This window comes from Akebia trifoliata, chromosome 11, assembly GCF_017979445.1.
Source record: "Akebia trifoliata isolate Shusen 1 chromosome 11, ASM1797944v1, whole genome shotgun sequence".
Classification (NCBI taxonomy): Eukaryota; Viridiplantae; Streptophyta; class Magnoliopsida; order Ranunculales; family Lardizabalaceae; genus Akebia; species Akebia trifoliata.
The window spans coordinates 8,635,755-8,661,909 of record NC_141385.1 but is presented as its reverse complement, the minus strand read 5'-3'; the positions used below and the strand labels follow the sequence as shown (position 1 = coordinate 8,661,909).

The 26,155-nt window shown below is 30.5% G+C and overlaps 1 protein-coding gene across 1 annotated transcript; it reads right to left on the bottom strand.

Annotated features, from left to right (window-relative positions):
* Positions 1 to 7,681: 7,681 nt before the first annotated feature.
* LOC147390749 (Calcium-binding endonuclease/exonuclease/phosphatase family) lies at positions 7,682 to 11,535 on the bottom strand. The gene is made up of 11 exons (XM_086459764.1): positions 11,355 to 11,535; positions 10,967 to 11,131; positions 10,784 to 10,888; positions 10,581 to 10,686; positions 9,281 to 9,501; positions 9,116 to 9,192; positions 8,905 to 9,019; positions 8,684 to 8,809; positions 8,470 to 8,580; positions 8,278 to 8,385; positions 7,682 to 8,194 (listed from the first exon to the last, which is right to left on the bottom strand). Exons 1-11 carry the CDS (start codon positions 11,469 to 11,471, stop codon positions 7,967 to 7,969), a joined length of 1,479 nt encoding a protein of 492 aa, XP_086315890.1. The 5' UTR covers positions 11,472 to 11,535; the 3' UTR covers positions 7,682 to 7,966.
* Between the last annotated feature and the right edge of the window lie 14,620 nt (positions 11,536 to 26,155).

The window sequence follows — 26,155 nt, the reverse complement described above, 5'->3', positions numbered from 1 at the left end:
AACTTCAAACCGAATTTAATAGCCGCGTAAATTGTTAAACCCTATTTATTGCTTAAATATCGAAAATACCACAGTTACAGTTCAACGTAATATAAGAGAAATAAGAGGGGCAATTATGAAAGGGCCTAGACTTAAGAGGTAAGAAAGGCACTCAGCAAATGAGAATGAGCCACGTAAGATGAATACGTTATCGTTCCGTACTAGGATGACCTAAAGATTACAGTGTTGGCTGTGGCAAGTCGGAAGAATGTTCTCGAAGAAAGTGAATGGACCTTTGAAAATTGAGAAACACTTTCCTCACTAACTTATTAAGATTTTGAACCTTACTAAGGCGGATTTTTCTCAAAAAATATTTCTTTTTTTCTAAAATTTCTAGGATTGCTTTAAAAAATTTTGGAAACTAGGTTAATTATTTTTTATATCTAAATGGAGTTGTGGGTAGAATTTTTTTTTTTTTTTGAAGTTGCAAGATATGGTTTTTTTAACTTTTTAGAAATCGACCATTTTTTTGGAGAATCAAATCAAGAGGTGGATTTGAGTTTTATTTTTATTTGTTTTTATTTTTTTTATATTTTTTTATTCTGTTTTTAATCCTTAAATGGAATTGGTTAACTTAAGAAAGATAGAGATGGAAGATTTTTTTATTTGGAAACTAGAATTTGAGGGAGTCTAACTAAGAGATCTTAGGAGATCTTTTGAGTACTTTTGCTCACAACCCAACAACCATTTGATATATGGCACAAATGACATCAACACTAAGAAAGAAAACTTTTGTCTCCTACCCATAATCACATTGACAAATGTGTAACATTAAAAAAATTACCCATCGAGGACTAGTTGAGATGGTAAGGAGAGATTGGATTTGCTCTCTAAGTTGTGTCTTCCAATCTCTACAAGCTCCTCCACAAAAATGTGATTATTTAAATTTCGTAACACATGATTGGGTGTTGGATGGTGCATTCGGCCTCAAGTAGATTGAGTCCCAAAACTCTACTAAAATTTGTGTTGATTATTAACTTGATCATCGAAGCTTCATCTAAAGGGCCACCCCCAGTAAGTTGGGGATTTTCATAAGATGACGATCGAACCATGGAAAAGAATATGACAACTTTTGACATTTCACTCTAGCAAGATTCTAGAGTCACTCGTTCACTTATTAAAAGATTATAAGAAATTAATCATATTTTCTTCTTCCTTTTTCTTTTCTAATTTTAATAGATCATAATTCTAACTATCACACAAATACTTTTAAAATTCAAGTCAGCCTTGACTTCAATGTATATAATAAAACACAACTAGAGATCTCATTCCTTTTATTCCCTGTAAAAAGTGTTGGGATTTAATTTCAATATTTAATCTCGTGGACGACTTTTACTTTATTAAGATATCCTAACTTTATTTTCTTTTCTCTTCTATCTAAGAATATTCCTTCAACTTGATTGTCTTTTCTCCTTTTCCATCTTTTTCAATAATACTTCTCCAAATGTATTGTTTTTCTTCTGTTACCTCTTTTTCAATAGAATCACTTCACTTCATTATTTTTCTTCGTATACCCCTCAACCCCAAAGAGAATGGTGGTACCGGCAAACTTAATTCTAAAATATGGGTGATATGGATTCAAACCCCCAAATCTTTACATGTCCATGAAGTTTTGTCTCCAAGTTTCTTGCTCATCTTGATGTTATAGGACTCTAAGATTTAAATACATGTTTTTTAATAAAGAAGCTTATCTCTTTCTCCTATTTCAAGCAGAAGGATCTCCCAAAAAGTGGTCCGAATCTATTCGCATTATCTTTAGCATGTATCTTTAAAATGGACAAATGTGAATGTGATGATGCTTGGGCTATCTGTATTTTATTTATGGTCCATGTGCAAACACACATGTATTTTAAAAAATTAAAATTTATAAGAAATTAAAAGAATATTATAATTACTTTAAGAAGTTATTTAAAAAATTAATTTTTATCACTTGTATATAATACGAAGGCCTTTTTGCAAGTTGAAATATTAACTTAGCTGAATTTGTAGATTACACAATAAAAAAAAGTATTTAAATTTGTTATTTTTTTTAATAACATAGCACATTTATTATAATGAACCTAAAAACTTGTGATTTTAACAAATAAATTAAGCATACCCCTTGGAATTTTCATGAATATTTATGGTGCACTGTTGCATTTTTCAAACATATGACGATATACACCATAATCCTCAAATGATCAATCACTTTCTAAAATCCTTGAATTTTTCTTAAACATCCATAATCTTCATCCTATTCAATTTTGCGGGATTTGGTGATAATATCACTAAAATCAAAGAATGTTATCACTTCAAAACACAAAGGTATCTCAAATATTCCCTAGAACCCAATAAATACATGAGATTCCCCGGTGATTGACTTGAATGTCCCCATCGTCAACCTCTAACAAAAAATGAAAAAAAAAAAAAAAATCCTTGAATTTTCGTTCATAAAGTTGTCATTTAAATTATTTTAACTTAGTTTTGCTCTCTTGCCCAAAAAAAAAATTATCATTTCCAACTTCACCAAAAATCCTATATTATTCTTAAAGTTTGAAGGGTAGAGGAGATGGATTCTTCAGAGGATTAAATTATGGGTAAAGAAATTTATCTTTCCTTGATGATGACAGGTTTTGGGGTATAAATATAAATCATTTTGAAAAGAGGTTGAAGATGTGGGTATTTAGGTTATTTCAAAGTCTTTAAGAGAAGATTGAAGTAATGAGGGTATGTCATAAGTTTGAAAACACATGAGAGTATCTCAAATATTCACTAATACCTAGAGAGATATTTCTAAATCATGGCCAACAATTGAAGTTAAATCTAAAATAAATAATATGAAGTGGTGGTAGGTCCAAATGAAGATGCTTTTCCTTTGGGGAAGGTAACGAAGATGCTTTAACTAACAAAACAACAACAACATAAGATATTCTCTTACCAAAAACAATTGGATTATAAAAGCAAGTGTAAGATACTTCCCATAGTTCTTGCTCCCCCAACCCCAATACCTTATGTCACCCGTACCTTATTTTCATTGTCCGTCAAATGCATCAATCATGTCGGATCGAACACAAGACTCATATATCAAAATTTAACAAGTTGCTGAAGACGCATCATGAAGCAGTGTTTTAATTCATAATATTATTATGTATATGACAAGAATGAATTTGACAAGTGAAAATTTGTTGCATTTGATGGACTATTATCCCAACAAAAAGTGTAAAATTTATTTTTGCTCTATTCATTAACTTAATTATAATTAGAGAGAAGAAGAGGATAGAAAGACCCATTTTTAACAAATTTGGATTCATTGAAAATGTTCATGGGGTTTTGTGAGTCAATTAATTAAAATCCTTCTCTAAAATAAATTGTAAGAGATGATTATTACCTCCACCCCCCAACACTCCGAGTTCAACAATACCTATGATTTATTATATATGAATCTTCCCCAAGATTATTATTATTAGGAGCACTGAGGTACTACCTATCAAAGAATATCTGATATTTAAATTAGAAAATTTTATACTCTCACAGAAATCACATTTTTCGAAAAGGATCCCAGTCTCCCAAAAAAAATCTGGACATGTGGAGATATATCTAAAATTCGTACAAATGAGTAGGTCTAAGCTACGAATCCATGGGATGAACGAAAAATGATATACGAGTGTTTAAAGAAATGTAAAATATTTCGAGTTTTCGATGAGAACGGGTGTTCTATCTGAGTTTTTCGTTGTTTGTCATTTTTGAGAAGGAAAATAAGTCCGAATCGAAAATCTTTCTCTCAATAAACGTAGGTATTTTTTATACAGACGATTAGGCATAGATTACAATAAAATTTGACATAAGGGTGATGAGATATGATCATTTGAACGCATCAATGTCCTATCTCGAAAAAAAGGATACGTTTATAAAAATCACATTTTATTGGAAAGGAATTCAATCTCCTAAGGAAAATCTAAGAATATAAAGACGTAGTTAACATCCATACGGACGAGTGGGTAAAAGCTATGAATCCATGGGATGAATAGACAATGAGATACGAGCATTTAAAAAAGCATAAATTTTTTGGAGTTTTTGACAAAAACAGGTACTCGGGCAGAATTTCCCATTGTTTGTTATCTTCTGAAAGGAAAATGTGTTTGAATCAAAAATCTGAGAATATGGAAATGTAGTTAACATTCATACGGACGAGTAGGTATAAGCTACAAATCTACGAGATAAACGGATAGTGTGATACGAGTGTTTAAAAATACGTAAATAATTTCGAGTTTTCGACGAGAATGGGTGCTTGAGCGTAATTTCTTGTTGTTTGCCATTTTTCGGGAACTAAGATGAGTTCGAATAGGAAATTTTTCTCTCAGGAAACGCAGATACTTTCAATACAAACGATTGGGTGTAGGTTATGATAGAATCCGACATACAAGTGATGAGATATGACCATTTATACGCATCGATGTTCTGCTCCGAAAAATAGATACTTTCACGAAAATCACGATTTTCAGAAAGGATCTCAGTTTCTCGGAGAAAATCCAAGAACATGAAGACGTGACTAACATCTGTACGAACAAGTGAGTATAAGCTATGAATCTGGGAGATAAATGGACAATGAGATACGAGTATTTAAAAAAAACGTAAAAAAATATAGAGTTTTTTATGAGAATGGGTGCTTAGGTAAAGTTTTCTATTGTTTATCATTTTCAGTAAGGATGATGAGTTCAAATTGAAAATCTTTCATCTCGAGAAATGTAGGTATACAGACGATTAGACATAGGATACGATAAAATCCGACATACAAGTGATGAGATATGACCATTTTAACGCATCGATGTTTAGTTCCGAAAAATAGATATCTTTACGAAAATCACATTTTTCAAAAAGAAATAGTTAACATTTGTACGGATGAGTGGGTATAAGTTACAAACCCGCGGGTTGAATGGACAATGACATACTAGCATTTAGAAAAACATAAAAAAAAATTAAGTTTTCGACAAAAGCGGGTGTTCAGGCGGAGTTTCCCGTTGTTTATCATTTTCAGGAAGGAAGATGAGTCTGAATCGAAAATCTTTCTTCTCAAGAAATGTAGGTATTTTCGATACGGACGAATGGTCAAGTACATCCTTCTCTTTTACTTACAAAGGGCACTATTATAATTGGCCAAAATGAGTGATCACATTTTTATTTATTTTTTGTAAAACTCTTAGATATATTGATTTTTTTGGTTCCAAAACAATGTGTATAAAAACTAAAAAGCCAAATAAAAAGGATTTTTCTTCTGAATTCCCTTACATAATTCTTGTAACTAGGAAGGTATTGCAATTATCGGATTTTATGATCAAGGCGAGTAACTAAGTAAATTATTTTCAATGGATGAATACTTCTGAACATGGTTTCAAAGAAAATTAAATTTTGTAAACTTGGATGAGTCATCTCATTTTTTAACGCATTCAAGTGAGATTTTCTATGTGAATCATCCGTTGCTCTCTCTCGAGCCTTAGAAGCCCTAGCTTCCATGGTTGGAGAGTACATAGATGAACAGAACACCAAAACCCTGGAAGATGTAGATGCTGGAATGAATTATTATTGCAACTTCCATCAGCTCTCTCTTTTCTCATGTTCTTTGAGTCTTTTGCTTTTAGCTTTCTCCAAGACTACAGAAATGAGTTTGAATATCAAGTTATATATATATGGGCGGTACAAGGGTCATATGAAAAAACAATAGTTTTTCAAAATATGGGTTAGAGGTTTTGGATTGAGCTGATGTTTTGCAAGGATGGTCACTATGATGAGAAGATCATCCTCACAAAAAATCAGCTCAATCAGAAACTTCTAAATCCATCAAAAGTGATTTACAAATTATTGGCAAAAATTGACAAAAAATCGACGGTCCACATTCTAAATCACTTTTAATGGGGTTAGAAGTTTCAGATTTGACTGATTTTTTTTTTCGGATGATCTTCCCATCATAGAGATCATCCTCACAAAAAATCAGCTCAATCCGAAATTTCTAACCCATATTTTGAAAATTTATAAATATTACATTGTTTTTACATATGTTTTCTCATATGTCCCTTGAACCTGACCCATACATATATAGCGGTTCAACAGCCCCTATATGGTGTCACACATGGTGCCACACATTTTTTGTAAATTACTTTTGATGGGGTTACAAGTTTTGGAATAGGCTGACTTTTGTGAGGATGATCTTTACGGTGAAGAGATCATCCTCACAAAAAATCAGCTCATTTTGAAACTTCTAACCCTAGTTTACAAGTTGAAGAATCGTGGACCGTCCAATTTTTGTAAATCACTTTTGATGGGGTTAGAAGTTTTGGAATTGGCTGATTTTTGGTGAGGATGATCTCCTCATCATAGAGATCATCCTCACAAAAATCAGCTCATTCCAAAGCTTCCAACCCATATTAGCGGTTCAGCAGCCCTAAAGTTTGCCAAGTTTGGTGCCAAACATTTTTCAAAATATGGGTTGGAAGCTTTGGAATGAGCTGATTTTTTGTGAGGATGATCTCTATGATGAGGATGATCTCTATGATGAGGAGATCATCCTCACCAAAAATCGGCCTATTCCAAAACTTCTAACCCCATCAAAAGTGATTTACAAAAATTGGACGGTCCACGATTCTTCAACTTGTAAACTAGGCTTAGAAGTTTCAAAATGAGCTGATTTTTTGTGAGGATGATCTCTTTAATCATCCTCACAAAAAATCAGCATATTCCAAAACTTCTAACCCCATCAAAAGTGATTTACAAAAAATGTTTGGCACCCAACTTGGCAAACTTTAGGGCTGCCGAACTGCTCCCATATATATATATATATATATTGGAGGGATACCATTCCAAATGAAACTCAAAAGCCAAAAAAATATTTTTCTAAATCTGTGATAGTCAGTCCATAAACCCTTTCATTTATCCCCAAGTTTTAAATCCGGGTTTCTCAACAGTTAGATTCATCCGATCCAAGATGACTCGTCCAAGTCATCTGTGTCTCATAGGATAATGAGACTATCTGAAAACTGTTATCCGCCTCTACTCCTAGGTGTCATGTGCTCACGTATCTTCCCCAGTTCAACCCATGACCCTCTTATATTCATAGTTGAACCTTCCCCCATCAGATCGATCTTTTGGGGTAAATGGTTTATCAACAAAAACATGCTTCTAAAGTACTATGTGATTGATGTTATATCAATCAAACTAAAAGATAAAATCTTGTAAGATAAAAAGACTGATCATCCTTTGTAGAATAGAAAGTTGAACTACTAAAAATAATGATGGTGACATGTATGAATGATAAGAGTAAGGACATAATAATTAATATATGGGAGAAATTTTTGAAATTGTAGAAGATAAAAGAAAACATTTGGGATGATTTAAGTTTGTACAAAGAAGATCAACAAAGCAAGACAAAACACCTAAAAAACACGAAAATAACACAAAACACCTAAAAAACACGTAAGTATGTGGTAAGAAAAAATATGAAGATTGAAATAAGATTAATCCTGCAAATTCCAGTAATTGACATAAGGTGTAGACGACGATGAGATTGCCCATGATGCATGACATAAGATGGAGAAATCAAATTGTTCTTGTAATATAGATGGCAGAGCTTTTTCCATTTTCATTAAGCAATTTTTTTTTCTACAATGTCAAATATCCGTAAACATATGTTTTTCTTCTTTGATAGGAAAAAAGTCGGTTAAGGCAAGACCAAAACCTGTTACAAAATGCTTTTTGTTGGGATCTAACCCAAAGACAAACAGGCTCAAAAGTCCTCTTCTCACTCACTACAAAAAGAGGATTTACGACCCTGCAAAATATTTGCAAACTATACAACTAGATCTTCCTTCTTTCTTTCTTTTTTTTTTTCTTTCTTTCTTTTCCATTTCGTTGAATTGTAAATCTTTACAGAAACACCACAGGGACCGTCCAACGTGCTTTAGCAGATTGGTTGAGAACACGGCATTCGTACCGGTGAAAATTCTACTGTGAGTCGTGCATGATCGGAAAGAGAGTAGTTTTCGGGCCACATTCCTTTCTCCACTTCAGGGGGAAAGAGAACTGCATTCTTCACAGTGAAACCAATGGTGTGCTCATCTGAGTCCTCTATTCCCTCTTCAAGAATTTCCTCTGTCTGATTTAAGCAAGCTGGATTCCAAATCTGTTGCTGCATAGACAGCATTCCTTCAATTTACTATCATACTTTAAAAATAAGTTTGCTAATGATACCAAATATACATAAAAAAATACCTGAAATTCTTTATAATCAACAACACCATTTCCATCTATGTCTGCTTGGATCCATAAGTCCTTCGTCTCTTCAGCACTCAGTCCGTGCGGATGGTGTGTCAAACCTAGCTGTAGTTTTGATTGAATGTTAGTTCTAGATATTTTTTTTCTTGAAATCACATCAATTGATCCCTATTTATGAATACACCTTACCTGATGAAGTGCTTCGCAGAAACCAGAGTAGGTAATATAACCACCATGGCTATCAGCCTTGAGAAATGCAAATGCATCATATTCTGTAAGAGAAGCTTCGCGCAGTTGATACTGAAACCAAGAAAATTCATCATTACATGTAGAATTTATTTGCCACTCAACTCTGGCGTTAACCAAATAAATTAGCTAAACATAATCAAAATAAGTTCCTCACCTTAATAATACTAAACATAGCTTCACTCCAACTTGTCTTTAGTGGTTTTCGATACTTGGTAGGATTAAGAAGCCATATGAAGTCTACACCACAGACATTCCCTCGATGATTGCGGTGGCTAACCCACTGTCGATAAAAAAATGAAGAGTTAATAACGAATTGACATATTGTGCTCGATAAGTGCTTAAATAGCATTTCTATGTGAATCTGAAAATTATGACCTTGTGAGCATCAGCGTCGCTGTCAGTATATTGATGAGCAGTATCATATGATGACACAAATCCCTGGGATCTAAGGAACTTGTAAACATGCCCACGCTTGCTTCCGTTCCAATCACTGTAAAATGTTAAATTGCAGACAATATAAGAAAAACTGGTTTTACGGATCTGCAGGAGAGAAAAAACTAGTGGTACTAAACGAAAAAAAACTCACCCACAGAGTATAATGGGCATGGAATTAAGTTTGTTTTCTCTCTGATAAGATTCCACATATTGCAAGATTTTGTAGACCTGTTGCAAGACATATAGAATTGAATGCTAAGGAACATTTTCAAGTGGGACTAAAATGGATAAGATGTGATATGGAAAACTATTCTACCTGATGTAATCGAACAACGGAGAGACTAGAATTGTGAGGGAATAACAAATGGGTATTTACAATTAGAACTTCTTGCTGAACACTTCTGTTCCAACACTGCGAAAAGGGAACAACTGATTCAACATGTAAGAGCTGAGCAACACGGTCTCCAAAATCATTAAAGAGCAACTCTCGGTAATTTACAATCTTAAAGTAATCCCTTCGTACAGCAGTCAACAATCCTGTTGAGATGAGAACACATGCAATTTCTTAAGTACCAAAACAACAAGAAAAGCATAGAAGTTTAAACCTTCTTGGTCAACTTCTTGTCAAGAAAACGTATCCTATGGAGGATGCTCCCCTTCGCTATATGTTGGGGCATTTGAAAGGAAAGAAATCATAGGACTTTGGAAGGCAAAGAAGCGAACTTTCAAATGTCATTCCAAACATAAAAGCCTTACTGGTCCATCGGTCAATCGTTTTTAAGGAATTTAGAGGGTTTTTCTCTTTGAAAATGTTGTACTTAGATGCAACATGATTGTCAGCCTTGGATGGTTGTTTCAACCATCGGTGTTTTACTTGTAATTTTCCTTTTCCGGTTTTTAATAAATTTTTACAACCAAAAAAAAAAAGTAATAATTACAGGCAGAGATGGGCCCACTCGCTATCGACCCATGATGAAATTAAATTGATTGGCTTAAGGCGGCCAACTAGTTATAATGACATAATTTGGCATTGAATTCTCTCGCAAACTCAAGACTGTTAAGTCATGTAATTTTCTTTTTAATGAAATTCTCTGACTAATAGACCCTTCTAGATGAATCAGACGTGCAAGATACCAACAATTCAGATCAAGGATATTTCCATTTTCCACAGCTCTGCTAAGAAAAAACACAGATTGATTTTCAATTTGATTAAATATCAAAACCCTTCGATGGGGAGAGCCCTTGGATTTGCAATATAGTCCATGAAAAGATTTACAAGTTCGACACCTAAAACAAGTCAAATAACTTTCTTCTCTGAAAATTTGACAATTTGACGGGTGAGAATTCAAATTGAAAGAGAAATTGACGGGTACCGAACAAATCAAAGATTCAAATCTCAAAACATAGATTCATTACAGTCAGATTAGAAAAGGAGAAAAAAAATATCATTTAGTTGAAGATGTGATTTACGAGTTTCAACATCTAAAACAAGCCATCTAATTTCTACTCTGAAAAGTAAAAAAAATTTAATGAGAGAGGATTCATATTGAAAGAAAATTGATGGGTACCAAACAAATCAAAGATTCAAATCTCATTACAAAGAAAAAAGACCATACCATCTCCACGATTGTTCGTCCGTGCGAGTTTGAAATTGATATAACCCGCCTCAGCCAATCTATTCTCATACATATCGACGAGTTCTTCATTGTCAACCCAAAATTCCTTAAAAAAACCCAAATAACATAAACCCATTTAGCAATTTTACATACATCTCAAGCAAAATCAAATCGAAACATAGAATAAGATTATTAAGATCCACCTGAAGACAAATAATGGAAGATCTATCGTACAACAACCGATCTAAAATATTTTGGTTCCTGCTTAGCCAATATGCCCTGCAATCGCTTTCACGATGGCTCTGATTCTGAATTAAACAACACTTTCTCAATGAAAATCCAAACAAACCCATAAATCAACCAAATTAAAGTTTCAATTTCTATACCTCTTTGTCAAGTCTTTTGTAGATTGGTGCAAGAATATTGAATGTGGTGCAAGAAATGCATGGGTCTGCTATTGATCCATGGCTCCCAATTCTTGAAATCCTTGCTTTAAGCCTAATTTCTTGTCCAGTCGAATTAATCTTCACCAGATTCGAATTATCTACCATCTAATTTCAAACCCAGAAACACAAAACCCAATTTAATAAATTCTAAAACAAGAAGGTAAAAAAAAAAAAAAACATTTTTTTCTGGAACAAAACAAAAACAGATGAAATCCATACCGAAAACAAAAGGGAAAATCAAAAATCAAAAACCCATTTCAAACAAAATCACAGAAAGAGATGAGAAAATGAAAATTTATAAGAAAATCAATTAATGGGAGAGATTTACCATCTCTGCAGTTGTTGTTGTTGTTATTGGAGGAGGAGAAAACAGAAGGAGAAGTAGAGAGTGAAAGAATGCGAGGATGGCTCTGGAACCTGAAATTCGCTGAGATAACCAAACCATAAACAAACAACAGACCAAAGTTTCGATTTCTTTTTCGGGGAATCTTATTATTGTGGAATGCGGATCTCATCTCGCCCGTCTATGGTGTGTCTTTTATAAGGATTTTATTTTTATTTACCTCCCTGGATAGTAAAATATATTTTTATAACTCTCTAAAGTTTATAAAATTTTATAATACTCCTTGAACAAATCACTTGACACTCAATGTCAACAATTAAGTATTAACTCTTCAAGAAAATCAAATTATTAATCATGCTGGTTGGTGGTTGAAATTTGGAAGGAATATGGAATGTTAATGATTTATATAAAATTAATGGATTAAAAAAATATATTTAAAATTTCTTTACATTTTAATTTTAGTTAAAGAATATATTTACTTTTAAATATCTCTATCATAATTTTAATTAATTTTTTTTTTATTACCAGTGAACTATAAATAAAATAAATTCATTAGTCAAATATTCAAAAGAAACTCGATTCGCATCAGATCTTGTTTAGATTGCCATGTATTTCTCTTTATAAGCTTTTGGGCCACTTCACTCATTGTCAATTGATTTTGAATTGGCCTCCCAAATTTAATATGGTATCAAAGTGGACATTTCTCTCTTTCACGTCATCCAATTTATATCTTTATATCTTCACATGCTTTGGTCTATTATTACATACACATGTAGGAGCGTTTTGAGTTTAGTCCCACATCAGACCCATATTGTCTTGTCTCTCTCCTTACAAGCTCTTGGGTCACTTCACTCATTGTCAATTAATTTTGAGTTGAACCCTCAAATTTAACAAATCCCTAAAATGATTACTAGAATGGAATTGAAAAATGGTGTAGTCTACGAAAGTAAAATTGATTTTTGTTACATTAGGTTGAGTTGTTTGTATCAGATCTCTAAGATTGTTATTAGAACTGAATCAAAAAATGATCTGATTTATGAAAGTAAAATCAATTTTGATTATATTGCGTTCTCACAAAATAAGGTATCCTACACCCTCACTTTCAAATGATGAACGACTGTAGATTTGGTGTTCCTAGTATTTGAATATTTCTTATTTTTTAGGTTTGATTTACTTAATTAGTATTAAACCCATACATCAAAAGGACAAATTTTTGGGTGATTCTTGCCCATAAAAAGTGAGTCAGTTGTTGTCCAAAAGAGAAATTGAGTCCGATTGCTACCAAACTTCCCAAAATATGGAGCACCCTTTTACAATTTTTGTTTTTGACCGAGTCAAGAATAAGCTCAAGGGATGAAACTAAAATTCTTTTAAATTAAGTGAACTAAAAACAAATATTCCATATGTTCAGGGTTGTAATTCAAAAAAGACACTTTTGTTAAAAACCTGTGGATCCTCTGTCCCGTCAGTCCAGCTGAATCGAAACCATGCGGTTGCATCCAGTCCACTCATTCCATCTTATCAGACCTTTTTCGGCTTCGGTTATTAACCGCTTTTTAATTTAACTAAAACTAGTCCTCTAAAATATTATTGAAATGAACCGTACTTCACTCCAAGATTTTTTTTTTCTTTTTTTTTTTTAATAAAATTGAAATAGAATTCTTATTAAAAGTATAATCTAACAAATTTAATCTCTATTTAGATTTTATTCAATAAATGATTTATTGTATCTCTATATATCTTAGAGCAACTCCAAGAGAATCTTTAAATGTAACGTCTTTTTTTATTATAAAGAGCCCCATCACAAAAATTGAGTCCAATAGACTTTTTACATAATACATACGAAAATCGAGACAAAAACTTATTATATTTAACGAGATGCTTTGGCTCGTTATTATTAAAAATAGAATATAAAAATACAAAAAAATATTTTTCTTATTAATTTAGTAAGATTTCAAATTTTACTATAGGTCGTTGAGTTCATATGGATTATCACATTGACAATCGACCACAACATCTTTTTAGATTTTATGAAAAAATTCATATTCACAATAATAAAAAAATTAATTAATTTTTGAGTTTGATCCAAGATGTTAAAATAGACAGTTACTGAACTCCCAAAACTTAAAATTATAAACGAATGGTGAAAAAATAATGTTTTTTTTTTCAAAATTCTTAGAATTTAGCTCTCTAGAAGCCTGTGGCATCGAATCATGTTTTTGGATTTTAACATGTGAGATTACGACTCTTACTAAGATTTGAGTCAATTTTCAATAAATAAAATGTTTGTTGAGTTTGTTGGAGCACCCAACAAATTTTGGACTAACTAAACTAACATTTGTCAGATTTTGATAAAATATGCCCTTTATGGTATAGAGCATTGTTGGAGATGCTCTTATTATGATATATCACATAATTATAATTGTATTTTATGGCAAGAAAAAGCTATGTATGATTATTATACTAAAATATTATATGTAGGAATAATATCAATTTATTATTCTTAAATCAGAAAAGATATAATCAATTAAATAATGAGGATCTTTCTAATTAAAATTTTTCTTTCTATATATTGGTTGATGTAATTTTTTATTTTTTTAATAAAATTTTATTAAATTTCATGTATTATTTATCTAACTCAAGAAAGTCTTTATCTTTGGGGTTGAGATAGTTAAAACAATACAAAATATCGATAGTTAAAACATTAAATTCATTGATTGGGATCATCTTTAGAGGGAGTAGATCCTCTGTAATATTATGTTTTTCCAGTAGTTCTTTGTCGTGACTTCTAAGTATTAGAGATTAACATATTGAAAAAAAAATTAACACGTCAAGTCTTGTAAGGATCATGGTGTAGATAAGATTTAAGAGAAAAATTGAAATAAAAATAATTTTTTAAACCCGATAAAGGTCTGAAAAGGATGGTCTCCAAACTACAATTTTTTTTATTGATTGAGATTTTTGTGTATCTATGAAGTGACTCTCTCTCAATTGTCAAATGTCACCACATAGAACTACATGGAAAACGATCTACAGAAGATCCACTCCCTTCTTTGGAATACATAGTGTCTTTGAGATACGTGTTTTATCCTAATTGTTGTATTTCATATTCTAAGGACTAAGATTGTAATTTTTTTAGTCACATTTTTTATGAATCCATGGATACCAACTCTTTCTTGTTTACAGTATAGAGCACAGTATCTAATGATTGTTTTCTTACTTACATTAAAGATTTTAATAAATCTCTCATTATGAACATGAGATACATCGATGTTGATTCAATGAATCTCATGCACCTTTTAGGTCTAACATATAACATGTGAAACCCTTGGACATGCCAATTTATATATAAAAACTAATCATAGTTAATTAAATACTTTAAAAAATTATTATTCATTGAAGTTTAAAAGTCAACTTATTCAATCCTTTTATAAGTGATCAATTGGGATATTTGTATATAAAAAAGAAGAAAATAGGACACCCTTTCTATGTATCATAATAATATTATTCTTTGAGAGGCAGAGTTCAAGTTATAAATATTATTAGAGTTTAAGCAACGATACATTTTAATAAAATATATTGTGATACACTATATCATTATTATTATTTTTTAGATTAAGACAACTTAAATGTCTCTCTCTATTTTTTTCCCTTTAAGAGAATTAATCCAAAATTATATTTTTAATAAGAGACGACAAAGTAGACTAATTTGATACCTCCAAAAGCATCGAACTGCGAAGTTTGATACATGTCACAATCTTTTGGACTCGATGATACATGAATATTTAACCTAACTTTTAATTAAAGGAGACTTTGAATATTGAAGTAATTAATGATTTCTATCTATTAGATCTGAGTATTTCAAAACTATTTAGATCGACAGCTAAAAAAGGAACTCAAGAAAATGATTGAATTGATGTATATAAATAAATAGCCATCCAGGGCCCATATGACGTTCCTCGTCATAACTTTTTGTTGATGGCATCAAATTTAAGGTAAGTGTGGAAAATAATTTCTCATTGTTTGTATTATTGCAGGGAATTCATTTTCAAGAAAATATAATTTTTTTGAAAAATGGTCATAGAAAAAGGAATTAAACTGTTTGATTATACTAAGAAAACGACAAAAAGAGAATTGGCTTTTAGTTTTAGAGGTGGGGGCAATAATAAGACAATAACATTAGATAGAAAAGTCGTTTCCTGGCTGGGTAGGATGGTAATTTCCTTTTAGCTCAGTATGGAACATGCTTTGAGAGGAAAAAATGAGTTCCAGGTAAAATATGTAATCATATTTTTCATGAAAAAAAATATTTGGGTCATTTTATGCGCAATCATATTGAAAATGAGGAAGCTTAAGAATTTTGAAATTATAAATCACTTATTCCAAAAAAACAAAGACTTCAACGAATCATATTTCAATAAAAGCAAGTTCCTTCAGAAAAAAAAAAAGGGTATCCGACAAAAAAAAATCCAAAACAATAGTTAAAAGAAAAGGGAAAATAACTTAAAGGACTCTCACAGAAGGACTTCTTTCTAAATAGTCCCTGAGTTTTCAGCAGTTGCTTGGTAGGACATTTAGTATACTTTTTCTTTCTATAAATGGTCATTTGACCTCATCTCCCACATTTCTCACGATTGAATGCCCTAACCATCCGAACTCAGCATTTTCATCAAAAAATTGGATTTTTGACATCTCCATTGAGTTTTGAAGACTACATTCCATTAGAAAAGATTTAAGAAAAAAGAAGAAGTAATTTTCAAGGTTTTTTCAAATATTTTGAAGATGTATATAAAAAACTAGGGGGTGAATGCAAATCGATCAATAATGATTCTTTTTGGTTAAAACCATTTAAACAAGTTGTTATCTAATGTTTTTAGTTGATCTTTCCATGTATTTTTGTCTGAAAAACTCAAAAATTTAAAATAGACAGATTTTATTAGTGTCGAGTTCACCACTTTTTCTTTTAAAAAAATAGTTAATTCGATAGTAATCATAAAACATCGCGTTCAACAGTAAATAAAAAGTGGTGTACTCGACAATAAAAAAGTGAACACCACACTAAATAAAAAAAATGTTGAGTTGGATGGTAAAAATTATGAACTTGATAGTAAGAGTGACTATTAAGAAAGAAAAAGTTTGCTAAATATCCTATCAAATTAATACACAAAACTTAAGGACTATTTAAAAAGACACCCTTTAATGAGGGTCTTTTAAGTAATTTTTTCAAAAGAGTAATATATAATAAAGTTTAGGGGGCAGCATCAGCTTCTTCTTTACTGGGTATTATCCGTGAGTGGTCCGGAATGTAAGGATTGTCGGTTGCTGACTCTTGCTTTCTTCGTACATTTATCATACATTTGTTTATTTAATATAAAGTCAAAATTGGCTCACCCTTGTTTAAAGCTCTATCATTATCACTCTCAATGGTAACTTGAATGGGTCGGTGTGGATGTATAGATTTAGAATAATGATTGTCTACACATGCCGCTTGACGTGGCATGTATTAGAATTATAGATTCTTTTTCTCGGAAAACATGCCCCACATATTTATGGAGATATACAATTGTGTATCCCGAGGGAAAAATTTATGATTCTAGCCCATATCACGTCAAGGGACATGTGTCAGAGGGGACGTTACAAAATTAGGACTTAGATTTTATAAGGTGGGTCTGGCTCATCCGTATTGTTTTATGCGCAAAGAAAAAAAAAATCAAATCAAATACATGTATAACGATGTTGTCTATAACCTAATATCCAAAACCCATCAGGTTCACGATGTTAGGTATGATTCTGGTTTAACTCCTAATTTTTCATGTCTTTTAAAGGTGATCACATTTTGATATTTATGATTCCATTTCGATGATTAAGTTATAAGTCAATATAAGAGTTTTAATTAGTCATTTATTTATAATTAGAGAGGCCCTTAATTATAATACTCAATTGCTTGTTAGTATCATTTTGAGGAATCTACAAATGTCCACATCAAATCTTTTCCTTCGCGATATTTATAAAATCTCATGTCATGTACGTTCTTGATTGACGTGCAAAAATTTTTACATAGATTTTTGTCGAGTCAGAATGCATAATGTCATGTTGCATAAACTTAACAATTGTAGTGCCAACTTTTAGAAGATGCGTTCATCCACTTTATGCCTGAGATTTTGTGTCCTTCATCCATCTTTTAGATACCACTATCTGATTAAAAATTAAAAATATCTAAAAATAAACGGAAGATAGGAGAAATTTTAATATAAAAAAGAATAGTGATTTTTTTACACCTCCTTTGACGGACACTCCATGATGTGGCATGGACTACAATCATAATTTTTCCTCGAGATACATGACTTTACATCTTTGTACATATTTATATTTGTGTATCTTGAGAAAAGAATTTATGTTTCAAACTAGCACATGCCACATCAGGGGGCCTCCTAAAATCATTATTCTATAAATAAATAAAAAAAAATTGATTCAAAGGAACCCGACTTGATATTTTATCTTTATCGAAAGAAAATCAAGAATAAAATTCAGAAAAATATTTCATTTTAATGTGTTCGAATTTTATGTAAGATTACAAATTGATTTTGTATAATTGTAATCCAAAACTAACTTTAAGTCCATAGTAGATATTTGTAAATAATTGATGTGGGATCCATTACCAACATATGGTACATGTAGTGACTGTGATCCATCACATACTGTACCCTAAATGGATAACGTTGAAAGATGGTGGGTCCCACCTCTAGTTTGCATCAAAAATCAAAAAAATACACGTGAGGAAGTATTTTGGCTGCACAGTAATCCGCGTTTTATTTTATCCAGTGTTACGTGGCCAAGATCTTATCTAGCTGTCGAAAGCTGCAATAACGTGATGGACAACTTAACATTTGGGCCCACACGTGAACCAAAGTTGTCAGAAAACTTTGCTGCGAATTTTGCTTTAGTGACGCGGAAATAGCATCTGTAAGGACACGCGGCACCGACTGGAGGATTGAGTTTATTATGACTTTAAATGTACGTATGTTGGTAAAAAAATATTAAATTAATAAGTTAAATTGTATTTTATTTTTTGATTGGTGAACAACTTATAATATTGATATTACTTTTTTTTTTGGTAATAATAATAATTAATAATAAAAAATTATACATATATAGATAAATAGATGACTCGATAGATCTTTTAACCTAACTCAATGATTTTAGATTATTTGATTGAATTATTGAGTTGACTCAATGAGATAATTGGAACTAAGGCCAGGTGACTTAAATGTGATCGAGCCAAATACATTCCTCGAGAGGGGGTGGTCATATTTATTTATATTATAACATTTATTTTTCTAGTGTTTTAAGATACAAATCATTATCAATACATAATAAGATTAATCCACTTAAAAGCATGAAAAAAAAAAATCAAATTAAACTTAAACTAGGATTAAAAAACTATTCTTTTAACAATTAAAAATAAGTTAACAAAAAATAAATAAATAACTAATTAATCCAATTATCTTTGTTTATCAAAATATTAAATTTATCTTAACAATAATTCCCTCTTGTGTCTAGATGCTCCAAACTAAATTTAATCTCTCCCTATTTATTTATGGTGTTTATAAAGAGAGATCATGTGTGTGAGAGAGAATATGGAGATAATAGGGTGAGTGACGTGAGTTGACAACTTGAGAAATAAGATGAAAATAATAAAATTTATTTTCATTTTTTATTTTTATTTTTAAGACCTCTAACATGCCTGGATTCCAAATTTGTTTTTATTATTGGATCTTTTAATGTATAAGGGCAACAATTTTATTTAAAATTTTTGATCTTTTTGGAAACTACAAAATTTTAAAGAATCTAAGAGATCTCCAAATATATTACTTTATTATTAAGGGAAAATTATTAAAACAATAATACATTAATTTATAATTATTAAAAAATAATTTTTTTTGAATTTAGAAAAAAATTAATAAATTGATGGTCTGATTGCTATTTTTCAAAAATCGACTCTTGGAATGTCGATTTTCAGTGTTTAAATATATAAATTGGCCGAAATACTCTTCTTTGACCATGAAATCCGAATGTTTGATCATCGGTTTTCATACCAATGTGCTCCCCAACTCCCAACCGCTTATTTTTAATGAAAATTGGTGATTCAAACGTCAAAGTGGTCCCACGATCCCCCCACCCACTCATTCTCAATCACTCTCATTTTGGCAAAAGGTCCCACTCACTCACCAACCCTAAATCCCTCTTATTTTGAAAAAAATCGGGTAAGAAATATGTTCTTAATTTTCTTTTTTAATTTTGTTATATTGTTAAAAATTAATATTTATAAGATACTGTATTGTTTTTATAATAATTTTCTGTTATTTTAAAGAAAAATTAAGAAAAAAAAAATATAATAATTATAATTAATAAAAACAATATTTGTATTATTTGTAAGTATTAATTATAATTTTTTAATAAAATAGTAATAATTATTAAAAATAACAAATACTAATAATTTCAAAATAAAAAAGTATATGTAATTATCAATATTATTTGTTTTTTAATATTATATTATTAATATAATAGTTACAAATAATATATGTAATTATCTATATCAATATTAATTATCTTTTCAATATTATTTGTAAGTATTAATTAAACTTTATTTAATTAATATAATATTTATAATTATTAAAATTAATCATTTTTTGGATTACAAATAAATATTTAATTTTAGGATTACAAATTTCTAAGTACTAATTGCAAATTATAAATATGTAATTATAAAATATAAAAATGATTTTTAAATTTTTTTATTTTGTAATATTTTTAGAAAATAATTTAACTTTCCTTTATTTTTAATAATTATAAAATACTATAATATTTATAATTATTATTAATAATAAAATTTCAGATTACAAATAAATATAAGATAAAATTATTTTAAAAAAATATTAATTTATAATTATTAAAAAAAAAATTCAATTTACAATTATTAACAAAATAATAATTTTTTTCTAATTTATTAAAAAAGTAAAAATATTGGTGGTCAGATTGCTGATTTTCAAGTTGACGAAAATACCCTTATGAAAATAATTTTCCCTAAATATAATAATAGATTTTTTTTACCTAATAATAAAGATCATAGTATTTATGTTTTTAATTTTTTTTTCATTTTGCAATATTTTTAGAAATTCGTTAAAATTATTATTTGTTTAATAATTACTAATAAACTTTTGTTTATTTGTAATTACAAAATAAAATAATTTCTTTATCTAATAATAAAAATCATATTATTTTTATAAAAATATTTAGTATCAAATTCTTTTTTGTTATAATATGTTTTCAATATTATTATTTTTCATTATAATATGTTCCATTATTATTATAATATAAAATTAAATTATTTCTTATCATTATTTATCTAATAATAAAAATTATATTATTTTTTTGGTTATTATTTGTTATCATTATTATTATCTAAATTATTTATTTCATTATAATATATTTCAATATTATTATTATTATTATTTTATTATAATATGTTTCATTTTCATTATTCCTTATAATAAGCGAAGTGTCCGTGGTAATCATACAACAATTATATAATAAGTTTTTATTCAACTTTTATAATTGTTGAAGACAAGGGCAGCTAGGTCATTGCATAAAAGTATTCCAAAGGAGACAAAAGTCAAGGGCATGTCATTAGTTTGAAAACCCGAGAGGTGTTACATGATTTCTTCTTCTTAGAAATTTTGGTAAATATAAGTTACTTCAAAGGTAATCAACATCCTTAGATAATTTCTGAATTAAGGAAAATTGACTTGCATTTTCTATTCAAGTAAGAATAAGATACAAGTGCCAGGTAGCTTAGTTGGTAAAATCTTTGGGTGATAATACTAGAGGCCTGGGTTCAAATCCCATTAGCACCAAGTTACTGAACTCCTTAAAAATGAGCTTACGAATAAAAAAAAATTATAAATGCACAACAACTCTTCTTTTATAACTTATCAACCAATCCTATCCTTAAAAAACTACTCCCATAAATTAAATAACAACTCCTACACAATTTGTAACTACACCAATATAATTCCACAGAATCCTATGTTAGATAACTTACTGACAAATTGAAACTTTAAAACAAATATGATAAAATACATCCTAATGTATTGAACCTTGATGTATGCAAGAACATATATTTAGGCACATAACATTCTCTATTCCTTGTAAAAAATCTTATTCTCAAGGTTTAGATTTGTAAATTATGCCTTTGTCTTTCATCTCCATTCGTGCTAGTAAATTGTGTTGGTATCATTTGCAGGTTTGTTCAACTATTTGTGAGCCAAAATCTTATTATTATTATGGCATGTCCAATAGCACCAGAAAGGGATGTTAGGCCTAAGTATTTAACCATTGAGTCGTATCTCCTCTCTCATCCCTCCTATGAAACAACTCACCGTGAATGCCTCATTCAAGTATTCACTCATGTTAGTTAGTTCTTTCGAATTGCATTTTATATTGCTTTACTATGAGGTTTGATACAACTTAGAGAGCAAATACGATTGGGTCAATGTAATATGAGTCTCGTTTTATACTTGAGAAACAGCCTTCCTGACGATTTGTTTCATGAATTGAACGATGGAACCAAGGAAGAAAACTGAAGATTGAGAATTCAAAGAGAAGGATCTCCAGAGATCAATATCTAACATTGACCCCACCTACCATAAGTATGAGTTGGAAGAGCGAGATAGAGACAAATACCCAATGGACGATGAAAATGCTTTCCTGCACATAGGAACTTAGATAGCAAATACTGTTGGGTCTTCATACTGTAAATGATTGAATCTAACCTACAATGCAGTTGTAAAAGAATTTTAAGGTGTAATTACGCATGATCGTTTCATCCAATGAAACCATTGGAGGACCTTGCATTCCATGTGGAAGGAGGCTATAAGCAGTTTTTGAGTGGGGACGTTTGTTGGTACACAAAAAATTGCTCCCTATAGTGCTAATCATATAAATCAATTCTATAAAATCTTGGAAACTCCAAATGTATCATCCGAGTATGGATTCCCTTATCAATAATAAGGTCTTGGGAGTCAATTTTTTGATTAATCATTCTTTGATTAAAACTCTCCTCATTATATTTCCTATGTTCCTTGGAAAGTTCCTCAATATTAGAATTCATGACTGGAACTTTTACCATCAATTTATTGAGCATCTTCCCTTGCATCTAAGTCATCTCCTTCAACAAATCAATCATCGAGATTGGAATAATGTATTTCCTCTGCAATCTCGAAAGCGATCCCTTTGATACACCTATTACATGATTTCTTCTTCTTAACAATTTTGTAGAGACAAGTTATTTCAAGGGTAACCAAGTTTCTTAGATAATTTATGAACTAGGAAAATGGATTTGCATTTTCTATTTAAATCCTATAACTTAGCAATCACTTCTATCCTTAAAATGCTGGAGTGACATTAAAATTGACATCGTTTCACATGTTGCATATGTGGATGTGTGTACGAGTGAAAATCATCTATGGTTTCGTACACATTCACACCAGCAATGCGTGAAATGAAGTTAATTTTAATGTCACTCAGCATTTTCCAAACAAATATATAATAAACATTCTAATGCATCGGATCTCGATGTTTTTAAGAGCATAGATTCAACAGATAATAAGAGGTATCTCTAATATTCATAAAAATATGGAGGGGCAAGTCTAAATAACCCTAATGGTAATGAATGTGGTTACAATTTTAGAAGTCCCCCGTACTGTCTACTTTTAATGAGAAATAGAAAGAATCTTTATAAAGATAAAACAACTTTCCAACATCAAGATAACCTACCATGAACCGAGTGGAATCTAACGTGCGCTGTGTCAAACGGTATGTACGTGGTTTCAAAAAATCAGAGGGCGAGCACATGTTAGCCATCACGATTCAAACTCAACTTTTATGTGGAGGACATAATGACACCATACATAGTCACGTACGCGACAAAATCTAATCGAGTGGCGTTAAAGACGCTCTTAAAGAAATGGTAGATTCCATGTTTTCATGATATCGAGAGGAGTGTCGATGATTTGATGGATTTTTGGTGGACGGATTTAACGTATGCTGATGTGAAATTATATAATTTATTAAAAAAAAAAAAAATTCTTAATCTTATTTATAATAATAAAAAATAAAATTTTTAGATCTGATTACCTTATGAAATTTAAAATTATAATCCCATGAAATGAAATTATAGAGAATAAAATTATATAATTTTTTTAAAAAAAATTAGTATTCGATAACCATCTATTTTAAATGTTATATATCAAACTTTAAAAATAATTTTTTTTTTATTTTTATATAAATATTTTCATGAAATTTAAATATTTATGTTGATGGATTATTAATTTGATAATCAATGTGAGTCCAATTATCTTTTAAGATTTGAAATCTTAAAAAAATAAATAAGTGAACAAAGAATGCTTAAGGGGGAGAAATTTTTATTTTTTTATTTTTTAATAAGTTATATACTTTTACGTCAGTGTGCGTCAAATCCATTCATCAAAAATCCGTCTTATTATAAGCACTCGATCCGGAGAGATCACCAATAACTTGATTTTTTTGTTTTTTATTATTATTATTATTTTTCCTTCCAATCTTTCACATCTGGTGTTGAAAAGCGGGCCCACCTAGAGATGAAGCCTGATCGACATAGATGGTCCTTCTTTGACTCTTTCCACTACTGTGGGCCCACTTGCTGAAGTTGGTCCAAACTTTAGCCACAGATGCTGCAGAGTTTCATGGAAAAATATAAAATAAATAACTACCACTATAACTTCCAAACTAAATTTGGGTGAAATTGACTCGGATTGGATTTTAATGACTCGGTCTTGAACTCGATGGAGTAAACTGGTTGAGTCAATTCTTCAACTTGAAAGAGTTGGCTTGAAAATATACTTATTCAGGTAAAAAAACTCAATTGACTTATTCAATTAAATATAATATTTTGGTGCTCAACAAAAGATATATTATATTTATTTTATAATATGAAAAACTATTTTTTGATTTAATATATTTTTATTTAACATTAATCATGAGTTTGTTGATTTGACTCTACCTTATGAATAACCCAACTGAGTCGAGTTCTTTAAAAAAAAAAAAAAAAAACTTTTGAAACTATGTTTGGGATACATGTAAGGCTGCCAATTGGCCAGCTATAAAAAAATAAATAAAAATAAAAATAAAAAAAGATTAAGGCCTTGATATTAAGCATGCAAAGGTAAGGCGGGTTCTATATTTTCCAACCCGTTCAATCCGGTCAAATTAGGTTGAAGCTCTCCTCCCACACCCCAATACACGCCACGTAAATTGTAATCCAAGGAAATTTTAAAAGCATTTATTTCAGGTGTTAATTTTTTGGATAACGACTTACATAGCGTGTATTGGGGTGTGGGAGGAGGGCTTCAATCCTCCCCCCTTAGTGCATATGATCAACACTCTTAAAACAATCTCCACTTTATAATTTACAAAATTACATCATCCTCCCCCACTCCCACTCTTTATTGTTGAAAATTATATCATCCTCTTCCAACCCTAAAATCAAATCGATCTACTTCTTCACTTTCTCTTTCTCAATTCACCAAACCCTAACCCAGGCGATAGACTGAAATTTAGTCCACGGTGATGGCAACTTACATCCTCCTACCTATCTCTCTCTCATCTTCTTTCTCTAGAGATAGATTTACCATGTAGACCTATCTGTTACATTTTTATTACAAAAATCCCCTTACTTTATCAAGTTTGTTACTCAACACTTACTTTATAAACCTAGCTAGGCTAACTAGCTTAGTTAGCAAGATTTCAAATCTTACGAAGGTTCATTAATTGGGCATGGACTCTCACATTAGCAAACCAACACTGCAATCTTTATAGATTTCATAGAAAAACTCATAATAATAAAAAAATAAAATAACTTTTTGAGCTTGATTCAAGGAGTTGATAATAGATGGCTCCAGAAGCTCCAAATTTAAAAATAAAATTAAAATGTGATAATTAACATTTTTGTTTTTTCATTTTTTTTTAAAGTTCGTAAAAGTTTTTCCTCTACAACCCTATGGAGTTTGATCATGTTTTGGGATTGCCACAAATTGATGTTGTCAAGAAACTTTCCTTACTTAGTAAGGAAAATGTTTTTCTTTCTTAATCAAGTTTGGCGTGAGATCACATAATGCCCTCACTTCTTTTAATCAAATACCCATTATATCCTCTCCTTGTCTTGGGGAGATCATAGATGTTGAGAGGAGAATAGAGGATATTATAGGTATTAATTTAAATAAGTGATAGTATTACATGTATTTAATATTTTTAAAAGATGTGGGTCTCACTCTAAGATTGGTTGAGTAACAAACTTGATAAAAAGTAAGGGAGTTTTTGTAATAAAAATGAGATTTGCCCAGTAAATCGCTCTTCTTTTTAAGAGAGGTTGGTCTGCAATTCTACATTAATTGTATCTTGTATTTCAATCATCATTCACATCGCCAAATTTTTTCAACACATGTAACATCATTCTTAAGTTAATGGATTAAGATTATTTTGTCATGAAAAAGAAAGGATGTTTGGGTTGGATCTTTTTACCCTTTTTATCTTCCACTTTTTCATGGATACCAAATCAATGATGGAAGACAAAAGGAATCATTAATATAGCTTTTTATGACTGAATACCAGTTGGTGGTCAAGGCAATTTTTATCTTTTCTCCATGGGAATTGATTGATGGAGTAATTTATAGTTTAGACCCATAGTTTAG